At 37.4% G+C, this 23,606-nt stretch overlaps 1 protein-coding gene across 2 annotated transcripts in view; it reads right to left on the reverse strand.

Annotated features, from left to right (window-relative positions):
• DMD (dystrophin) overlaps positions 1 to 23,606 on the reverse strand; it is a 1,630,689-nt gene that overhangs the window by 1,249,127 nt on the left and 357,956 nt on the right. For both annotated transcript variants that reach the window (XM_047076051.1, XM_047076052.1), the window contains exon 25: positions 2,750 to 2,911. In XM_047076051.1, coding sequence (XP_046932007.1) covers positions 2,750 to 2,911 — 162 coding nt within the window. The remainder of the gene's footprint in view (positions 1 to 2,749; positions 2,912 to 23,606) is intronic.

Genomic DNA, 23,606 nt, shown 5'->3' on the forward strand with positions numbered 1-23,606 from the left:
TCTTAAAAGGCAGAAAAAGAAGGCTTGAAGAACAGATTTAAATTTGATAGCAAAACTATCACTGCACCACACGGTGGAGTCAGACATCCACAAATCTAAGTGGCCAGTGTGTGACAGGAAATCAGAGCACATTATTTAAGATGACTAAATACGGTAATGCTATTCCTTTTGTTTGGCTTCTCAGTGATATACTAAAACAAGTACTGATTCCTGAAATGGGAAAGCTAAGTCCACTGAATCTTTTTTTTTTTAATTTTTCAATGTTTATTTATTTTTGAGAGAGAGAGAGAGAGAGAGCACCAGCAAGGGCAGAGAGAGAGAGGGAGACACAGAATCCAAAGCAGGATCCAGGCTCTGACCTGGCAGCACAGAGCCTCATGCAGGGCTCGAACCCACGAACTGCAAGATCATGACCTGGGCTGAAGTCAGATGCTTAACTGACTGAGCCACCCAGGCGCCCCCCACCCCGACGGAATCTTTTAATTAGCAATGAAGTCTGATGAAAACTTAAAGAGACAAGTTGTTTTGCATTAATACAAACCATTAAAATTAGCCCCCATGATATACACTCAAAAAAAAAAATGTCATTTTGGTGGCATTCTTAGTGGCTTCTTTGTCTGACAAACTCTGCTTATGTTCTTACTTCACAGACAACCTCTTTACTTTCTACTTGTTTCTTTGAAGAGAGTTTCAAATCAAGCTTCAGGAAATGCAATCCTTGAAGTAAATCTGAGTACCTGATAACTCTGTTCCAGAAAACAATTCACTAGCTGTCATCTTAAAAGAATATCTTGGAGAAGAATGTTTCAATAGCTTTCAGGAGGCTTGCATTTTCCAATATTATATATTACCAGTGGCGGAATTCAAAGTCGAGAAGTATCTTGAAAATGCCCGTGCAACCAGAAATTCATGGAAAACGGATTTGAGCTTGTTAGTGCTCTAAAATCCCTTTTCTCAAGTAGATTTGAAATTTCTTAGTTGACATGTGTGCTGTTATTTCCAAGTACTTCAAACTGTGATAATTAAAAACATTTTTACTACAGCTTTTTTAGTGGAGAAAACCAAACACTTTCTATTATGGTATTAAAAACTAGTATGTTATATTCATGTTGATGGAATCCTGGATTTATATCTCAGTTAAAATACTCAGGATCCACAGCCTTTTCAACGAAACAAGCTGTTTTTTTTTTTTCCTAAAAGCTCCCATTTGTTTCTAAAACAATAACAGCTATTGCTTGTTTCAAATTTGCTACTCATACTTCCATTCTGTAAGCCTTAAAAAACTATATATTTTATAGTACAGATGTTCACTGTTAATGTTTATTATTTATACTGTTCAAAATTTCCCTTAATTATATTCAGAAATTTATGAGCAGTCTTTAATCAAACATTCCTCCAAGTTTATGTCACTAAATTAAAAAAAGAATCGATTCTATTCTGCTTTTAGTTTATAATCATGTAGTCCTTCCCAACTCAGTAATTTATGTCATTCCTGACATGCATTTTTCTAAAGCCTGCCTATAAAATTTTCTATGTGACTCACGAGGATTCTGCCAACAGGATTCCCCCAAACCACATCTTCTTCATCCCCTGTTGCACTGAGGAACCCCTCTGCCCTGGGCTTGGTAACTCTATCGAAACCACTATACTCTGCCCCGTGTTCTCAGGGACTTCTTTGGTCAGAATTTGACAATATGGTAAAGTGTCCCATGCTACTGTGTACAATGATGCTCTGGACACCAATTTAACTATGACTCAGTGCACTGTAATTGCACTGTAACCATGACCTATAAATTCAAGAGTTAATCCAAAAATTCATTTTAAAATGAAAACACTCGGGCATCTCCACCAGTTAGTGCGAAGAGGGCCTTTGGGATGGGTATGTAACCTTCTAATGCCCCTCCTATCATAACATACTTCTCTGAGTCATCCTTGGCTGTTAGGTTCATAATATGTACCTAAGATCTGAAAAGTAGCTACATAACTATCAGAAAATATCAAAGATACTGAAATAAATAATACCTACCATACTTTACATAGGTTGAAATGTTATTTAAAAATAGAATTGCAGCTTTTAAAAAATACTTTCCAAGGTAAAAGTTAATTGAGGTATAGCTTAAACTGATAAAGTATAAAGGGATCTTAGATTGATTTCCATTACTGTTTTAACTCTCATTCTAGAAAATCTGGCTTGGGACAGTTCGGATTGAACAGAGTGGGATGTGTGAGTACATGTGAGTGTATATGGTATGATTATTAGTAATTAAATGCAAATTTATATCTCAAACATTTTGCTATTAACTACTTGCAATACATTAAGTGTAGAATATAGAGATCCTATAAATTATGATTCCAAGATAACAGAGATGAGCTGATAATAAAATATTTGAGACTGAATTTTTTGAGGCTGCATTTTTAGTGGTACCACTAAAACTAATCTGTTTACAGTTTACATTCCTAAGGCTTCCCTCTAGCTTTAGTCTGAAAATACTGAGAAACAGCAGACTTCCATATGACATTTCCCTATCTTTTAAGTATCTCTGTTTTAAATTCTGCCACCATATATTTTCAAAAATAAAGCTTAGAGTACTAACCTAGAGCTCTCTTTTCCCCGTGCCTCCAGATACTCAAATCAGCCAATGAAATAACACTCCATACAATGAGCCGCATAAATTTTAAGTCAGAAATTCAGCAATGTCCTGTTCAGATAATACACCCAATAACAGTAGCTCGTTCCCAGTCTACTTGCCTGGGCTTCCTGAGGCATCTGAGCTGCGTCCACTTTGTCAGCAATATAAGCTGCCAACTGCTCGTCAATGGATGAGAGGGACTCCTGAATTAAGTGCAAGGATTTTTCGATCTCCTGGGCAGACTGGATACTCTGTTCAAGCAACTTTTGCCTCCTCACAGCCTAAAGAAAATAAGTGAGAATGAATCAGTGAAATGCTTACTCGCGGTAGTTTTTCTGCAACCCAGCTGCAAAGTAAATGAAGATTCTAGATTCTTCCACCATCACCTTTTTGTAAGATAGATTCCGCAGCTTCCTGCCACTCATTCAGCTCTGCTTACACAAATAAGTAAGAATGAGAAAAAAAAAAAAAAGGAATTAGCATACAGAACTACAGGATCAGGAATATACGCAGGACAAAACCACAGAATTATGCACATCAAGGAAAGAGGGTGGAAAAAACATTAGTGAAAGCAACTTGGACACTGCAATCTGTCGTTCTCAGACCGAATGTTCCTTCTGATCTCATTATATAGTTCAAGAGATTTGGTTTACTTAGAATAGGGTCATCGTCATCACAATCCAATTCAAGATGGATAATCCACTTCCACCAGTGAGACACATAGACAATCTGTTCAGAATCAGCTCCTTTTCAAAAGGAGAATTTCACATAGTCATCTGGTTATGGATTTATTTTAAATATGACTTGTACCCGTTTTCCATGGGCTTTTTCCGCCATGTTTTTTTTTTCACAATTTGGATTATGGAAATAACTTGCACAACTGGATCTGTGTTACTGCTGAGGCGAAACAAATAAGTAATCCTAATATAGCCGCAATTAATCTTGATTGTTACTATAGGTATGATTAAGATAATTTAACATTTTCCAAATATAAATAGCAATGCTGAACAGATTGCACAGTCTCCCTTCAAGGATCTGTTCACCTTTAAAAGAAGAGTTCTAAAAGTAAGGAATGGGACAAGGAATTTAATGAGAATTCCTTAAGTTATGCATCATACCAAGTATTTTTCTTTCTAACACGATGTGTACACATGATTACCTGGTACAAGAGAACTATCCTTCCCACACACCATGAATGGGGTTTTAAAAATGTCCCTGCTTCTGATGAACACAGCATAATATATGGACTTGTCAAATCACTACCCTGTACACGTGAAACTAATGTAACATTGAGTGCCAACTATACTTCAAAAAAATATGTAAAGGAAAAAAGAATACATACATTGGCTCTGAAGCTTAAAATGTATTAGAGATACCATTATTCTTTAAGGAGGCCAAGTGGGAACACATTGTTACTCAACGGTGAATAAGGCTAAGAGGTCTGGACCAGGGTCTTGCACTGCAGCAGGAGTGGGAAGACATTGTCAGTATTTCTATCGGTACAGGAAATCTTCAGGATTTTGCCCCTGGCTTTCCTTTTTTCTCATTCCACCCACAGCTTTAGTTGCGCTGAGCCCTCTTAACGCTCCCATCTCTCAACACTATGTCTCCAGTCCAGGTCTCTCCCTCGATCTCCGCATGTGCATATGCGATACCCTACCTGACATCTCTACGTGGACATCCCACAGCAACCAAAACAGCAGCAGGACCAAATATAGGCATCTTCTGCGTCCCCTTCTCCCCTACTTCTCACCTCTCCAACTTGTTTTTGCTCTCCCTCTGTACTTTTTTCCCTATTTCAGTGACTTACAATTATTCATTGCCTTTATTAGGCTTAATTCTGAATATTCCCTCTTCTTCTATCATGCCGTTCACCGTTTTGTGTTTAATCAATCAATTCCCGAACCTTTCTTCTACCTCTTAATACTTTCTGATTCCATCCTTTTCTTCCACCCCCTGCCCCACCCCAACACCACTGTCATTACTCTAGTTGAGGTCATTATCACCTCTTGCCTCAAAAACAGTACATGCTTTTGGCTGGTATCCTATCCTATCATTACCCATCTGCAATGTAGCTATGGTGTGTTCTTTCTAAAATGCAATCATGGTTCTCTGCTTAAAATCCCCTAGTGAGTATTCATTTTCCTGAGGATCAATGCAATACTCCTTAATATGGCTTTAAAGTTCCTTCATAGTCCCTGCTGGTGTCTTCTACTTCGTGCTCAAGCTACAGAGAAATTTTACTTTTCATTCCTGAACATGCACGATGTCCCTCTTTATACTTGGCCCTAAACATACTACTCTTCTTTCCTCAATCAACTCCACCCTAAGTTCTTTTTATTGGCTAATTCACCTTTATCCTTTAACTCTTACCTTGGAAATGTGGACATCTCCCCCACCAGGTGGCTGTCCCTGACACCCTATGCTCTCCGTTGTACTCTGTATTGCTGGCTCAGCATGTATCACACAACACTGTAATTTCCCATTAATTTTTTTTGCCCCTACTTCAGACTTTAAGTACCAATGTGATTAGAGACTGTGGGTGCCTTGTTCATTGCTCAATACCAGTTCCTAAAAAAAGACGAATACTTTTGTTGATGACTGAATGAATGGTGTAACAAAGCTTTTTCATAGGGAAAACAGAGAAAAGTTCAAATAGTTGAAAAATGGATTTGCAAAAGAAATTGGGGAACAGGTCGCCACCAGACAGAAATATTGTCTGTAGAAAAGTTCTTCCAGTTTTGTTGTTTTGTTTTGTTTTGTTTTGTTTTGGTGTGTGTGTGTGTGTGTGTGTGTGTTGGAATTAAAAGTATCAGAATACACCATTATTTAAAGAAAACTTTAATCTACTTCTGTTAAAACACGTCATCCAAATCAGTGACCAAGATCTTGCCCTGTAGTCTAATTCAAATATTGTTTCCCCTTTCTTTAGTCAAAACTTCAACTAGAAGTTACATCAAATCAAAATTCAGTTAACAGTGCTCATGGCTATAATCAGAACTGTCTGTATTGTACAAGAGAATGTCTGTAGCCTAGCCAGACTTTCTGCAGAGAAATGGATCCCTAATGATAAAGTTTCACCACTGTGACAGGTGGCTGGAGAAAGCTTCCAATCACAGCACACAGTAACTGCCTACTCAGGCATTGTTTAAGTCTCATCTTTTATCCGTCTGAAGGCAAAAACAACCTACTGTCCTGTGCTTTAAGATAATAGGATATAATACAGCATAATGTTAAACAACATGTCTAGCCCCAAAATTATATTTAGAAATCTAACCTCTTCTAGTCAGGAGATTCTATGGATTGAAAGAAATAAAATGACCTAAGAGATGATAGCAGAAGAGTTGACCTTAGGTAGGTTGGTTGTTTGCCTGGCTTGGCAGTCAGTAAGAGAGACTGATTTACATGGATTCTTTGGTTTTCTGAGAGAGAGAAAAGACCTGATGTCAATCTAAGCTTATAGAATTCTTTGAACTAATGATGGCATAAGCTGCCTTCTATTTCTAAACATCTTGTTGGTCAAACCCTGATGGGATGCCAGGCCTGTGGATTGTCTAGGACCCTCTGGCCACTCGATCTGTGCTGTCTCACTGATTGGAGCTGGTAGGAAGATCTGAACCATAATCATTTTTTTGTTGCTGGTCCAGAATATGGCTCAACTACTGTTTTAAAATGTTGTATCATGTCTTCAGCTAATCCTCTCAGCAGTAAGAGGAATCGTATAGATGAACACAAGTAGCAAGTATGAGGAGAGTTAGAAACACACCGAAAGGTTGGAAATCAACGGCAAAAATATAAAAGTACAAAAGTGAATCATAATGATGGTTAGGTACCGAAGAAAAAAAAATAACAAAATTTTCTTTCGGTTTTCAGAAAAATCCAAAGAAAACTTATTTAAACTAATCAATATACATGAAAATATATTATTATTATTTCTTCAAAGTTTTCTGGAGTATAAAATCAAAAGCTGACTGATTTTTGTTGGCAACGGAAAGTTGTCTCCACAGTGAATTGTTTTTTACGTTCCTATTCTGTTTTAAGTAATAACCTTTGTGCTTCAATACTACAAACACTTAAATCAGAGAATGACATGGCTAAGAAATTGGAGAAATGAATTTTTCATTCTGGAATAGTAAATTTCTCAAGTGCAATAAAAAGTGGAAATTTGAACCAAAATAAAGAAAGGTATTTAAAATACGAATGCAGGCTTAAATATAGTGAAACACATTACACACATTATCCCAATAGCTTTCTACAAATCATCACTCATTTAAGGAACTATATGTCCTGATATACTTATTAAAGTTGCTATACAACACAGTAATTTTTATTTCATTTAGTAAATAACAGACTTGACTGCAAGTCACTTGCAACTGCAAATAAGTTGACTTGACTGCAAATAAGTTACGAATATGAGTGTTTTTCCTATTAAAATAAGAACTTCTGAGAAAATTATAAAGATTTATTTCCCTTATAGTTAAGCTTTCTAGCCAGCAGCAAATGCTTATTAAGCACATAATATGTTGCAGAAGTGAATTTTACAGATAGTTTCTCACGATAGGAGATAACAACCAAATGAGAAAAAAATCTAGGAGAATGCAAGGATGAAACATTTTTTAGCCAAAAAAAGAAACAAGAAAAACAATCTACATGATAGGAATTAAAAAGTGCCAGAAAAGTGTTTTTGCCCAAAATTCCCTATCCTATACTGATGCAATTCTTCTCTTGGTTGCATACTCCACCAATTTAAAAAATATATGTATGGATTACAAAAAAAAAAGTTGCTAGAAGAGAAATTCCCAAGAAATGTAATTCATTTTGTAGCATGAGTTAGTTTGAGGCCACAAAAATAATTTCCTTTCAGGATCTGTGGGATATGGGTTTGGGAAGGGGAGAGATTTTGTCATTATTTTGTTTCTTCTTTTATGAGTGTGTTATTGTTTTACCTGATTTGCTTTTTTTTTTGGCAGAAAACTGGGGAATAATTTTTGATGCCTGGCTATGATTGTGGGGGACCTACTGGGTAGAGGAGGTTTTCATGAGGAAGCCGTTTGTTGTGGAACCCCTTGTGGAGGGGTACAAGAGTGATATAAGTCTTGAGGAAAGGAAAACATTTCTGTGCAAAAGATGCACTTTGATATCTTAGCATCTTGCACAAACCTTTTTTTTTTATCCAACTATGTAATAAATATTCCTTGGTTCCTTACTATGTGCCAGGCAAAAGCAGCTCTCAGTTTTTTCTTCATAAAGTATACAGTAGATCCAGGCTTAACAATGTAAAATTTGCCCTTTCATTGGCCCTATGCCAAAAAACGGGATTCTTTTTAGTGGGCTGGGATTTTGAGATGCACTTGGCTTTTCAGAAGTCTGGACTGTGGATTTTCTCGAGAATTGCAGATCCTTGCCCATTCTGCTCTAATTTATGGGGAAAAAAACATTCAGGCTCTTTGTGCAGACAAATTACCTAGGGATTCTTTAAATTGTATTCATTAGAATTTCTAAGAAAAGGGAAAGAAGACATGTCAGATGGTTCATTAAAAAAAACCAATATGGTTTATGATCATCTTGTAGTAAAAAAAAAAACACAATGATTTATTGTTTCTAAGTATTTGTCATTTAGACCCACACATGTAAAATGTTTTCACTTCCATCATTGTTTCATTTTCTTTTCCCTAAGTAATGAAATATGATAGCCATTCTTCAATTAGGCCTCATTTCTTTGAGTTATTTTAGTAGTACATTAACTAAAGAAAACTATTTCTCAAATTTTGATGCAAATAAAGCAACCGCTAATTCTTGAAGCTTCTGCTTGGGGGAAAACATTAACTGCCCCACTTTGAATGCCACTACCTTGCACAAAACAGAACAACGACTTAAGTATTTTTCTCATGGACAGTGGCTAGAAGGTGGGAGTCCTGAAAGAGATGTGCTAAAAACAAGTCCTACTCCCACGGCTCTTCAGAAATTAATGTGGAGAGCAAAGAGAGGCCACTGATCTGCATTATTTAACAACCTCACCTGACTTCACACAGACTGTCCTTGACCAGAAAGTTCTATTTTCTGGAGTCTCACGTTCAGCACACCAGTAAATTAATGCAACTACTTCCTTTTCGTGTTTCTTTGTTACCAATAGAGTGGTTGTAATTTGCTCAAATACCAAATCATAAAAGTACTCAATTTGACTGAATTGTTTTTGGTGGGTTGGAGAGCACTTTTTAGTGAACTACAGTTGACACACAATGTTACATTAGTTTCAGGCATACAGCACAGTGATTTGACAAGTGTAGCTACCATCTGTCACCATGCAATGCTATTAAATACCAGTGACTATAGCGCCTATTCTGTATCTTTTATTGCCAGGACTTACTTATTCCATAACTTGAAGCCTGTATCGCCCTTGCCCCTTCACCCATTTCCATTAGCTGTTTCCTCCTAACTCTTATGCAACTTATGGGCTACTCTGAAGCTCCATCATTATGGTCATGAATGCAATGGACTCTCTTATCTTAGAATTTTAGCTACAGTCTTGAACTGAAAACAGTGAGTCCTAAATTCCTCTCTAAGAGATCAAGATAACAAGTTTTATCTCAGAAAACTTTACATGAGAGGTAGGAAAGCTGGCTCTTCTTTCATTACTCCACCAAGCTCATTACTCCAACACTCCAGGTAGATTTTGAAGAGAATCATAGCCTGAATTCATGGCCAAGGGAGACAGTGTGATGACATCATTGGTCAACTCCTCAAAGAAGAATAAAAAGTGGTACTTCAACCTCTCTACCCTAAGCTAGTTAAGGAAGCTCCAGGTCTATTACCCATAGAGTCTGGGAGTCCAGAGTAAATTGGGATGGCATCTAATTACAAACCTGGACTCGGCTCATGCAGCTAAATGCTTTATTTGCTTTCTATGCCTAAGTAGGTATAAAGGAAAATAAATTAGAAATGATGGTATACTGAGGAGCGGAGGCAGCTGTGCTTCCTAAATCCTGGTGTGGCAAAAAAAAAAAAGTCTCCATAGATCAAGTAGGGATGGAAAAAGGCAGTCATATTTGAGTGGTCTAGCAGAAACAATGTTTCAGGAGCAAGAGTACTCCACAATGAAGAGGCTGGAAGATATTTTCACTAAGCGTGTTTTTCTCATCAAAGAATTGGGAAGACACAGGAACTATTTTAAGACCTCTTAAAGAACCTACACTTGCACCCCCAAAAAAGTCAGTGCTTGTGTCCTTGCTATATAAAATGCAAAACACCACAAAAACGCTAGCTACCAGGAGAATTTCGCCACTTTTCTTTCTGCCAGTGGAGAAAAATGGGACACAGATGGGGTAAGGAAAAGTGATGGTGATGAACCTGATCACTCTCCTCTTGTACTGCACATCACTTAGGCCAGGGTTTAAGCTTGAAATGGAACAGCAGAAGAACATTAAACTGAATATGAGATTGAAATTTTAAGCTGAACTAAACTGGCTTTAATTTTTTAATTTCACAGAAACGGGAAAGCAATGGGATCTATTCAAGATGTCAGTAAGAAAGATGAAACAATCATCAGCTTGAAGCAAAATATTTCATGTTTCTGTCCTACCTGGTTCAAACTATACAGAAAACTGCTGTGATGGTCAATGAACTCAACACTTGATAAACTGAAGTAGAGGCAGAGGAAAAAGATGGATATGAGGAACAGCTAGAATGTGATCTTGGGAAAGGTAGGAAATGGTTTATGGAAGGCATGAAGAGATAGATCATGAAGGACCTAGGAACAGTCTTCGAAACACCGAGAAATATGGGAGCATGGCATGATTAGAAGGCTTATAAAGAAGAGACTCTTAAAAACTGAGAACAAACTGAGGGTTGATGGGGGGTGGGAGGGAGGGGATGGTGGGTGATGGGTATTGAGGAGGGCACCTTTTGGGATGAGCACTGGGTGTTGTATGGAAACCAATTTGACGATAAACTTCATATATTGAACAAAAAAGGCTTATAAAGATAGTGATGCCTTGTTTTATACACTATCTACCAATGTCCCAAGTGTGGACTACTGATGCTATCAAATGCAATGCTTCGCCTACTGATGGACAATTTCAGTGAACAGCCAATTAAAGTTTCTGAAGGATAATTTGATGGTCATTAAGGAGGCATGGCAGGAAAAGGTCAGGAATTATTTAAGGACCACGAGGCACCTTCTGTTTGTCTCACAAACACGTTCTCTTAACTTTTAGTTGTTCAGAGCTGGCAGGAGGGCATCCTTATAAAAGCTAAAATTTGAGGCACACCCTGGGCCTCGCTGTAGACTCAGACCTCTTTAGGGTTGATGAGAAATAAACATCTCATTTTTCATGACTTTGTAGGGTGGAAGGAAAATAGTAGATCCTCCCAGAGTTGCATACAACATTCCTAGATGGTTCAGTGTGCTTTCAGCAGGCTAAGGAAAGGCTTTTCAAGAAGAATCCAGCTAGTATTTTCCAAAGGGAATTAAATGGAGATTAAAAGAAAAGCAGAGGGGAAAGAAGATAATGTACAGCAGAACGGACAATTTTCAACTACTCACTGTCTCAGCAACCTTCAAAAGCTTCTCTTTGTTGCCTTTTTTGTTCGTTTGTTTTCAAATTAGTCTGTCATACTTTTTCCTAAAGAAAGGAGGTTCCACACACTGTTCCTTGGACAAGGAAGATCAAACAAATAAAAAACTATGTTGCTTTAAGCCACTTTAGATTTAACTCTTATGGGGAGTTCTGGCACAATTAGTTTTTGTGGCATGCTTGTTAGCATACATGATAGGGATTCAGGCTCTAAATAATTAGTCAGATGTGCACAAGTGTTTGTATACATATTCTTTAAATACAAAAGAATGTTACATTATTTACAAGTATCTTCGAGATTTATATTTTTTAATATCACTTGGTTTAAAACTACTGGGCAGAAAAATCCTCAAACCATGTGCAATGAGCTCTCTATAATTTCCTTTACAGGAAAAGATTATAAACGTTGAAACCACCGGGGTCATGGTTAGTTGGAACTTCATCTGTTTCAGGTCTCTGTAGGTCACTGGAGTGCTTCTGTGACCTCTGAAGGAAGCACACTTGAAAGCAATGTTTGGGAATCACTTTATCAATGGAAGTTGACATCAGATAGCCATCACTTTCAAGTAAAGCATTGATAGAATGGTCAATGAGCTGTACAGTAATATATCTAAGACATTTCTGGATTTTTGCTGCATCCATTCATCTTCATGGGTAGACAAATGAAATTGGTCTTCCACGCTGGCAGGAGCAAACCAATGCATTATTTCAGCTTCAAAAAGAAAGTGCTGGAACTATAATACAGTAAATCTAGAAGGAACCTACAGAGTTCATCTTACCCTGGCCTTTTCAAGGTAACTTCAGAGGCCATCCTGGTCAGCAAAGCTTCTCTGGTGTAATGGCAAAGGTAACTCCCCGATTACACATGTGCTCACAATATGAAAGTAGAAACTTTAGGCAATTAATAATTTATTGATATTGTAACTAACTAAAATGTCAGAGAATAGTGCTCTGGTACAGAATGGCGTGACAGAATCAGAGTCTAGGGATAAACTGAATCAGGACTGAGAATACATGTCTACATAACTCATGGAATCTACCGAAGAGAAAAAAATCCAAATCTTGGGGTATAATCAAGTTGTTGAATGAAGCAGTAAGTAGACATGAGAAACACAAGTAGGAATGTAGCCACTGAGAAACTTAGCTGATTTCTGGCAATTGCTTCTATTATCTCAGGAAGCCAAAGACGCAGTGACTTTTCCCTAGTTCAAGTGTAGGTACAGAAAAGGCAAGGCATCACCGTTTATAAAACCATTGCTGGTGCTTCCGTGCTGAGGTATGCAGGTAATCACCCAAGAAGAGAAGGCTTCAAGTCGGGGAGAACCTAGTGAGACCAAGTGTACAAACTGGGAGTTGTGTCAACCTGTCACTGAATGACACAGTCCTTGGTGCTCCTTACATAAGGGCAGTGATTTCTAGCCAACACAACAATGCGACAGAAATCTCAGAGGGAAAGGCCTTTTGGCACTAGTCAATCTTTCCACTCAGGCCTTTCTGACCTCCTCGACTTTAGATGATGTGTGAGAAGCTGATCTGTCACACTACCTTTTATAGACCAAGTAAGGATGACACAAGGGTTGCCTATAAAACAGATGTCAGTCTTCAGTCAGGTAGTCTCAAATGTGGTCCCAAGAATCTGATACGGTTCTGTTGTGAGGTACATTAGAGATCTACACTAAATTCCTTTTACTGTGACAGAGGCCCATAACGGTCTGAGACTAGTGTTGAGGTTTCCTTGAAATAAAATGTTCTGGACTCTGTCGGCCTGTCCAGTCGGTCATCAGTGGAGTGAAATTATACTCAGACTGCCAACTAGAAGTGGTATCTGAGAAACTGGAAAACTACTACTCTTCTCTCCTGGGATGTCTGGGATGATCCTTTTTGATTCTTTCCGTATGTATGAAGATTAACAGTATTTATTTATCACAAATACTCCAGATGATCACCATGGTTCTAAAGAAGCTGAAGTGTGTAAGACAGAGTGTGTTTATGGCTTCCTGTCACCCTACTTATCCTTATTACACTGAGTAATTCCTCAGGTCTAGTTCCGTAGCTGCACCGAGCACTATTTTATCCTAAGGTTATTATAAGGCTTTCAAACCTTTTGTTCTCCAAGTAGATAAGATAGACAAGACTGCAGATTTGTAGCAAGGAATTCCTGCCAGGGTCGTTGGCTCCAATGTGATTCATTTGGCTGGGATGTGCACCTTGAGCAGCAGGAGCAAGACGCAGGGAACAGCTGCTTTTCTTTTGCTTGCCAAATACGCTGTACAATTCCTGAGCAGTACACTGGGAGCGCAGAAAGAGGATTCACGTGTTGATGTAAGCACGGGGAACAGATAAACCCTGGCAAAGTGGTCCGTTACATCTGATTCCTTGTTACAGGCCATGGTTGTCTGTCACTGAATGCTCTTTGGAGGTAGTAAACTGGCCGAAATAGACATAGACTGTTTCTCAACCTCCTCTCACTTCCATCTCCTCTCCCCAGTGGCACCTAACTATCATCTGGACATGACACCCAGTGCGCCGAGGGTGTGTGGACTAAGAGAGGAGGAAGGAGGCCTCTGGTGGTGGACCCTCGCTTGTAGCGTTACTGCACTTGCCGTAAGTCAGATACAGCTGAAGATTAAGCGGCAGACAGTATCTATGGCAGTCATGCAGGACTGCTTAGTGTCTTCCAATCTGGTCCCACAGGCACTGTCTGTTCCATCTAGGCTTTGGTCTGGGACAGAGAGAGTGGCAGCATATTGGGAAACATAGCAATGTACTCTCTATGCCATCCAAAGTTTGCTATGACATCCTAGAAAGTGCTCCTTCTACTCCAGCAGGGAAATGTAGCCTTGAAGGACAACTGCCTTTTCCCCCTTCTCTGCGTAATTGTTTGGGAATTGAAAATGAGCTTCATCGCTGGAATAAAGTGATCACTCAGCTCCAATGAGCACTGTATGGACATGAAAAAGTTAATGGTCCACTAGGAATGCATCTGAGACACTGGGCACCTTGGCAAAGGGAAGTGCCTTAAACAATTCATGCTCAGGTAAAGGTCAAGGCCAGAGTTCTCAAACCTAAATAATCATCAGATTGTAGAGGAAATTTTCAAAATACTGTTGCCATTCTCAATCAAATTGTACTAAGTGAGAAATTCAAAGGAGTTGGCAGGGAGTATGTGGAGACTAACGTTCCTATGCTCTGCCATCTGTGTGATTTTGATGAAATGTGAAAGATGCCATAAATAAGAATTATATAATGACAGATAAATGCAATTAATTGGGCTCACAACAACAACCAAAAAAGGAAAAGCGGAGTACTACCAGCCATTTCTCAAGGTAGATTTGAAAACAACATGAAACTTGGTAAGGTAGAGGCAGTAAAGCAATTCTCTAATTTTATTGGATACTTTTAATGCAAACTCTCTAATGAATATTTACATTCTATGACGTAAGAAAGAGCTTGATGAACTTGTAAATATTTTTGTTCTTCGTTCCATACAAGAATTGCCCTGAGATACTAGAACACATTGCCAAAAAAAAAAAAAAAAAAAAGTTCTTGAATGTTCCCTCTCCCATCCTTCTTTAAAAACAAAAAAATGTACAAGTAATTTCAGCCAGATTTGTCTGAATATTAAACAACAGTTTAGATCATTCAACCCAAAAATCTATGAAGTGGCTTGAAAAAAAAAATCAGTTTTAAAAGAGCCTAGAGGGGGCACCTGGGTGGCTCAGTCAGTTGAGCAACCAACTTCGGCTCGGGTCATGATCTCACGGTTTGTGAGTTCGAGCCCCGCATCGGGCTCTGTGCTGATAGCTCAGAGCCTGGAGCCTGCTTCGGATTCTGTGTCTCCCTCTCTCCCTGCCCCTCCCCTGCTCATGCTCTGCCTCTCTCTCTGTCTCAGAAATAAACATTAAAAAAAATTTTTTTAAAGAGCCTAGAGGGCTAAAAGGAAGATAGATGAAATAGATGGACATATACCTTGAGAATGGCATTTTATGCCATATAAATTATATATTAGTTGCAAATTGTAACAGATCATAAGTAAAAGCTATATACAACTTTCATTAAAACAAAGAGAAAAACACCAGGAATTTTTATGAAAAAGTACACAGATAATAAAACTAAAAGAGAATTATCTATTCAAAAATTAATTCCTAAAATGTGAATTCACCAATCCATACTACTGACCTCATTTTTGGAACTGATTAAGTTTTGGACCTTAACATCAGATGTTTTTCATTTATACATTATCTCCTTTTGCTATTCAAACTTTAAATTTTTTTAATGTTAATTTATTTTTGAGAGATAGAGAGAGACCAACAAGTGGTAGAGAAAGAGAGAGGAAGACACAAGATCCAAAGCAGGCTCCAGGTTCCAAGCTTCCAGCACAGAGCCCGAGATGGGGCTTGAACTCACGAACCGCAAGATCATGACCTGACCCAAAGTTGGACGCTTAGCCAACTGAGCCACGTAGGCACCCCTTGCTATCCAAACTTTAAAGGAAGGAGTTCAACCACCAAATTTTAAGAAATTTCAGGGTGAGATACCCTTAAATGTGTATGTTCAAACTCATTCATAAATATTTTAATGCTTTCCCAAAGCAAACAACAATTTACCTAGAGTGAGTATATGATATTTAAATATTAATTAGGTAGTAAAATAGAAGGCATGTGTTGTATATACATATACGAAAATATAAATATACATATATACATATATAAATATTTATGCAAACAGACATAAGTGTATGTGTGCTGCTGTGACCTAGGTGTCTGAATCAAAGTTAATACGTTATAGTCGGTATACTTACACACAAGAAAATTTTAACTAATGTCTTACAAAACATTTCAGAAATGTCTGTGCAAATAGCCAAGAAAACACTATTTATTGAACTAGGGTAAATCATATTTAAAGATAATGATAGAATTACTACCTACCAAATACAGTAAATAAATACATCTCCATGATTCATAATGATTAAAATACAAATGAAACATATTTCCATCAACCTTTGTTCTTGTGAAGGTTACATAATATTTCATTTCCTGTGTCTATAGAGATAATTAAATTCAAAATACAAGATGTGCACTAAAACATTATTAAAATCAAGAATCAAGGGGCGCCTGGGTGGCGCAGTCGGTTAAGCGTCCGACTTCAGCCAGGTCACGATCTCCCGGTCCGTGAGTTCGAGCCCCGCGTCGGGCTCTGGGCTGATGGCTCAGAGCCTGGAGCCTGTTTCCCATTCTGTGTCTCCCTCTCTCTCTGGCCCTCCCCCGTTCATGCTCTGTCTCTCTCTCTGTCCCAAAAATAAATAAACGTTGAAAAAAAAAAATTAAAAAAAAAAAAAAATAAAATAAAATCAAGAATCAAGGTAACTCACAAAATTGATGGAAGGTAAAAGACAATACTTTCTTAGATAATAAAAAAGATACAGCAAATAGAGAAAGATAAAACTTATTTTCTAATTAAAAAACAGAAGGATAAACTGTCTTGTCTGTTTTTCTTACATTGATGAGGGCTGGGCTATGAAATTTATTATCTATGCGTAAATATTACACAGGTGGGATTTTTCCCCTCAAAATGCCACCATTCTTGTCCAATTATTCAATTAAAATTATTATGAAAAGAACTTGTGTGGTCCACTACTCAGCTCAAAAATGAAGTCACCTTGAACACAGGTGTTTGGCCTAACAGTCTGCTTACATTGCAGTTTTTAAAAAAAGATAAGAGTTTTATCACAGAGCATTCAACCTAGGAAAGTCAAAAATCAACATATCCAATATCCTTTCTTCAACTGTAAGGAGACAAAGCACCAAATTCAAAACATGAAAAAAAAATGTAATCCTAGAAGCTATATTCATTATTAAGCCACTAAGATTTCAGTCTCTTCAATTCTACCTTTCAAATTTCTGAAGTATTTATCATTGGTTCATCATCCCCAGTGAAATCTTTTTAAACAATGCTGTTCTGTAGAAATACGTCTAATTCTGTAACTTCTGACTCATTTTGAAAGCAATATAGGTATAAAATTAACCAAATATGTAAGCCGACAATCGGGGCTGGTGTCAGCAACATACCGACCTGTGCGATCATGCAGGACTCCATGCTTAGGTCTCACGCTCGCTCTGATGATTTGCTGTCACTGCCTTGAAGTTTAATTTTAGAACAAGAATCCTGCATTTTCTTCTTGCACTGGACCCCACAAATTAAGCAGCTGATCCTAATTAGCATAATTTGGAGGAAATGGCCAATAGCTAGAAGACTGAAATACGAATCCAAGCTAAATTGGATAAGGTAGAGGAATTTAAGAGAAGCATGAACTTCAAATTAGAGGCACCAGGACACAGTGACATACTAGTGGAAGGAAAATGAATATCAAATGAACGACTTCCAAATGTGAATGTAATTGGAAAATAAGATTCCCAGCCCCAGTCTTTTAGTTGTTTCAAGATATAATCAGATTTATCCTGGAGATACTGCCTGATGATAATGGAATAAAAGTACCTTGCCTTTTGATTGTCCATGTGTCTGTATGTGTGCCACTGTAAATTACATTAGTACTTTGCAGAAAAGTCTCGAAGAAATTTACAACTGTTTACACTGCAAACCATTTTGTGGACTACTACTTTACGATATTGTTTGCTAACACTTCTGCTTGTTTTAAATTGCTCTTTACAACAGAAGAGCGTCTATTGCAAATGTTTTCCACTCTAACTTCTTCAAAAGTACCAGTTCTCTATTGTCCCATCCCCACCTCTTCAAACCACCAATACTATACGACCTATAAAAGATGTAGTTCCTTCTCAGGTACGGAGTCTTCCATGAGTAAACTTTCTTCACTTCAAAAGCATCTTCATATTATCTCAATTCACTCACTTCTGCTTCCACAGTCCATCATTCCAGTTCTGCTCATATACCCTCTTCTGTAAACCTTGCTTTTACATGTTAAGTAAATATCTCTACTGGATTCTTCCTCTTATTACAAACAGGTTTAAATCTTCACCGCCCTGGGGTGCCTGGGTGGCTCAGTTGGTTAAGCATCCCACTTGTGATCTCGGCTCAGGTTTGATCTCACTGTTCCTGGGTGCAAGCCCCGCATCAGGCTCTGCGCTGATGGCGATGGCGTGGCACCTGCTTGGGGGGATTCTGTCTGCCCTTCTCTCTGCCCACCCCCCGCACGCACGCGTGTGTGTGTCCGCGTGCGCGCACATGCGCTTTCTCTCTCAAAATAAATAAGCTTAAAAGAAATCTTCACTGTCCTGAAAGTCAGTAAAATACTGACTCATTACTCAAGTTACTGGCCCTTCTTATTTTTCCCTCACCATTTTTTTTTCATTTTCAAAGATATGCTAATTATCTTTCATCCCCAGCTATATTGAGACATAACTGGCACATAACACTGTGGAAATTTAAGGTGTACAAAGAGTTAACTTGAGACATTTATAAATTGCAAAATGAGTGCCACCACCCTATTAGTCACCACCTCCATCCAGTCACAGAGTTACCATTTCTTGTCACACAACAACCTGAAGAATAATTCACATTTACTGCTTCTACTTTAGCCCTGACCATTTCCTCTTTTACCTCAATTTAACCTCACAGTTGCCCCTCCAGGAACTGAACAAGGCAACTGTAATTAACAAGGGAATGAACAGCAGTGGAACAAATAAATCCAGCTAGTAGAAACTACTTTTTAAAGTATGATGTGGGTGATGGCGATTAAGGAGGGCACTTGTGATGAACATCAGGTGATGTATGTAAGTGTTTAATCACTAAATTCTACACCTGAAACTAATATTATAATGTATTTTCACTAAATGAAATTTAAGTAAAAACTTGGAAAAAATGAAGCATTAAGTTTTGCAGTTTATGGACAGTTTAGGAAAAAAGAGGTAAATATTAAGTATTTTATAGAATAAGAGGTGGATTCTCAGTTTGCTATTTTTTTACAGAAAATTTATATACTTCTCAGTAAATTGGATACATCAAAACTCTTATGACTAACAGTAATTTGATAAGTTATTTAATATCACACATACCTATTTTCATTAGCTTAATATTTTTGGCTAAAAAATACATACTTATACCTCAGCAGTAAACAGATGAAGAGACAGCACTTTTTTTTCCTTTCTTTCTTTCTTTCTTTCTTTCTTTCTTTCTTTCTTTCTTTCTTTCTTTGTTTTTTAACATTTGGCCTCTGTAATCATCAGGAGAATAGTTTTAATATCTCTTTAGGGTGACAACCTATTTACAGAGACAGGCAAATGTATTAATTTATTTCTTAAGGACCCACTAGCATCAAGAGGTCTAAAAGTGGACCTCATGTAATTGAAATTAAAAAAAAAACAGGGTTCACACAGAAAAACATTGATGGCTTATGTAGATCTGCAGAGACTACCTTTCAGATCTGTTAGGAGAGATGTTGGTAAAGAAAGAGAAGAGCCAAGATTACTTTTAATGCTTCTGGCCTTACAAAAGGCCATATTTCATTCTTTCGCATTGCCAAGTAGTATTCCATTGTGTATATCGTCTTTTGTAGCAACGTGGATGGAACTGGAGAGTGTGATGCTAAGTGAAATAAGCCATACAGAGAAAGACAGATACCATATGGTTTCACTCTTATGTGGATCCTGAGAAACTTAACAGGAACCCATGGGGGAGGGGAAGGAAAAAAAAAGTTAGAGAGGGAGGGAGCCAAAGCATAAGAGACTCTTAAAAACTGAGAATAAACTGAGGGTTGATGGGGGGTAGGAGGCAGGGGAGGGTGGGTAATGGGCATTGAGGAGGGCACCCGTTGGGAAGAGTACTGGGTGTTGTATGGAAACCAATTTGACAATAAATTTCATTTTAAAAAATGTTTCTGGCCTGAGAAAATTAAAGAATGAGTTGGTGAGAATAAATATGGTGAAAAATGTGTTGGGTAGGTTTGACAGGAACTCAAATCTAAATATGTGAAGTTTCAGTTGCCTATTACCTATCTAAGTAGCGATCTATAATACCAAGATGGATATATAGGTCTAGAGTTTAAGGCAGAGGTTTGTACTAGAGAGAATATTTTGAAAATCATTAACATGCACAGGGGTAGTCAAAGCCACAACCCTGCATAACATATCAAAATGAGTGAATATATAAAGAAAAGAGAGCATAAAGCTTAAAAATTATTTTCTGTATAACTCACCTCCTGCCATGGATGCACATCATCTACAGCTACATATAAAATAATTCCGTTTATAAAAGACCTGAGCACTAGTTGAATAGCTGCTTTACAGTCCACAATAAAAGGGTCACATCAACATGATCAGGAGAAATAGAAACATCATTTCACCAAAAAACACCGCTCAAGGTGCAGTGGCTCCAAGTTGGGATGGATCTCACAATTCTAGAGTTTCTCCTGAGGCATGAGGGGTTCAAGCCCCACATCAGGCACCCCAACCCTTGGACCTACAACAGACAGATTAGCCCCCAAAGCATCTACCTTTGAAAAACAATGAGGCTTATATCCAAAAGACACATATATAGAAAAACAACATATCAAATCTATGGGGTGCAGTAAAAGCAATTCTAAGATGGAAGTTCACAGTGATATAAGCACACCTCAAGAAATAACATATATCTCAATAAAAAATCTAACTTCACCTTTCAAAGAGCTAGAAAAAGAACAAAGAAAGCCAAAAGTTAGAAGAAGGAAATAATAAAAATTAGGTTGAAAACAAATGAAACAGTAAAAAAACAACAAAAAATCAATAAACCGAAGATATGATTCTTTGCAAAAATAAACAAAACTGACAAATGTTTAACTAGATACACCAAGAAAAGACAAAGGTTCAAATAAGTAAAATCAGAAATAAAAGGGGAGAAGTTACAACTGACACCACAGAAATACAAAGGATCCTAAGAAACTACTATGAACAATTTAATCAACCTACAACAATGGATAAATTCCTAGAAACACACAATCTTCCAATACTGAACCATAAAGAAACAGAAAATCTGCATAGACTGGTTATTAGTAAGAAAACTGAATCAGTAATCAAAAACCTCCTAACACAAAAGTGTAGTCCAACTCTTTCAAAAACCTGAAGAGGAGGGAATGCTTCTGAATACATTTCACAAGGCCAGCTTTACCGTGATACTAAACCCAGAAAGAACACCACAAAAGAAAAGGAAAGGAAAGGAAAGGAAAGGAAAGGAAAGGAAAGGAAAGGAAAGGAAAGGAAAAGAAGGAAAAGAAAAGAAAATCACGGGCCAATATGCCTGATGAACAAAGATGCAAAATTCTTTAATAAAATATTAGGAAACTGAATTCAAAAAAAACATTAAAAGGATCATACACCAGGAAGCTTGGGTGACTCAGGTCAGTTAAGCTTCTGACTCTTGATTTTGGCTCAGGTGCTGAGATTGAGCCCCTCGTTGGGCTCTGGGCTGACAGCACAGAACCTGCTTGGGATTCTCTCTCTGCCTCTCTCTGCCTCTCCTCCACTTGTGCACGTATGCTCTCACACTCCCTCGGTCTCGCTCTCTCTCAAAATCAATAAACATTAAAAAAAAAAAAAGGACCCTACGCTATGATCAACTGGGATATATTCCGGGGATGCAAGTGTGATCAACATTCATAAATCAATCAATGTGATATACCACATTAACAAAATGAAGGATAAAAATTATATAATAGCATCAATAAATACAAAAATGTTTGGCACAATTCGACTTCCATTCTTGATAATAACTCTCAACAAAGTGGGTATATAGGGAACATACCTCAACATAATAAAGGCCATATGTAATAAGCCCACAGCTAACATTGTACTCAATGGTAAAAAGGTGAAAGCTTTCCCTCTAAGATGAAGAGACAAGGATTCTCTCTCTTGCTACTTTTATTCAACATAGTATTGGACATGTTAGCCAGATCCAAGTAATTAGGCAAGAAAAGGAAATAAAAATCATCCAAGTTGGAAACAAAGAAGTAAAAATCACTATTTGCAGATTACATGGTACTATATATATAAAAACCTTAAAAACTCCACCAAAAAATGTCAGAACTAAAAAAATGAATTCGGCAAAGTTGCATGATATAAAATCAATGTGTACAAATATGCTGCAATTCTATACACAAAAAAATGAACTTTCAAAAAGAGAATAAAACAATCCTATTTACAATTACATCATAAAAAGCAAAATACTTAGGAGTATTTACCAAGGAGGCAAAAGACCTGTATAGACTGAAAGCTGGCAAGACACTGATGAAATAAATTGAAGAAGACACAAATAAATGAAAAGACATTCCATACTCATGGATTGGAAAATTAATATCGTTAAAGTGTCCATATTACCCCAAACAATCTACAGATTCAGCATAATCCCCATCTAAATTCCAACTGCATTTTTCACAGAACCAGAACAAGCAATTCTAAAACTTCTATCGAACCACAGAAGACCCCAAACAGCCAAAGACCTAGAAAAAGAAGAAAGCTGGAGGCATCACACTGCATATTACAAAACTATAGTAATCAATAGAGGATGGCTTGTGCATAAGAGTAGACACATAAATCAATGGTACAGAATCAAGAGCCCAGTAATAAACTCACACATATATGGTCAATTAACTTACAACAAAGGAGGCAAGAATAAACAATTGTGGAAAAGACATTCTTCAACAAATGGTGTTATGAACACTGGATGGCCACATGCAGAAAAAAAGAAAAAAGAAAGAAACTGGACGCTATCTTACACCATACACAAAAATTAACTTAAAGTGAATTAAAGACTTTATTGTAAGACATGAATCCATAAAACTCCTAGAAAAAACAAATGGTAAGTTCCTTGACATCAATCTTGGAGATGATTTTTTGGATTTGACTCCAAAAGCAAAGACACCCAAAGCTAAAACAAACAAGCAGGACTACATCAAACTAAAAAAGCTTCTGCACAGGAAAACAAATCAACAAATAAGGAAATGACAACATACCAAATGAAGGAAAATATTTGTAAATCGTCTATCTGATAAGAGGTTAATATCCTAAATATACAAAGAACTCATACAAAACAGCAAAAAAAAAAAAGGAAAAAAAAAGAAAAACAAACAAACAAGCAAAAAACACAAAAACCAATGTGAACAAAAAAGGGGCAGCTTATCACTATAGACATTTTTCCAAAGAAGATACACAAGTAGCCAACAGTCACATGAAAAGATAAATGTTCAACATCACTAATCAAAAGGGAAATGTAAATGAAAACCACAATGAGATGTCACCTGATACCTGTGAGAATGGCTATTATCAAAAAAAGAAAAACAAAAACAAAAACAAGAAATAACAAGTGTTGGTGAGGAAACCCCTATACACCATTGGTGGGAAAGTAAATTTGGTCAGCGACTCTGGAAAACAGTATGGCAGATCCTCAAAAAATTAAAAAT

Source organism: Lynx rufus, unplaced genomic scaffold (genome assembly GCF_022079265.1).
Source record: "Lynx rufus isolate CCGP_SWC_20201006 ecotype Redwood Valley unplaced genomic scaffold, mLynRuf1.p SCAF_14, whole genome shotgun sequence".
Taxonomy (NCBI): Eukaryota; Metazoa; Chordata; class Mammalia; order Carnivora; family Felidae; genus Lynx; species Lynx rufus.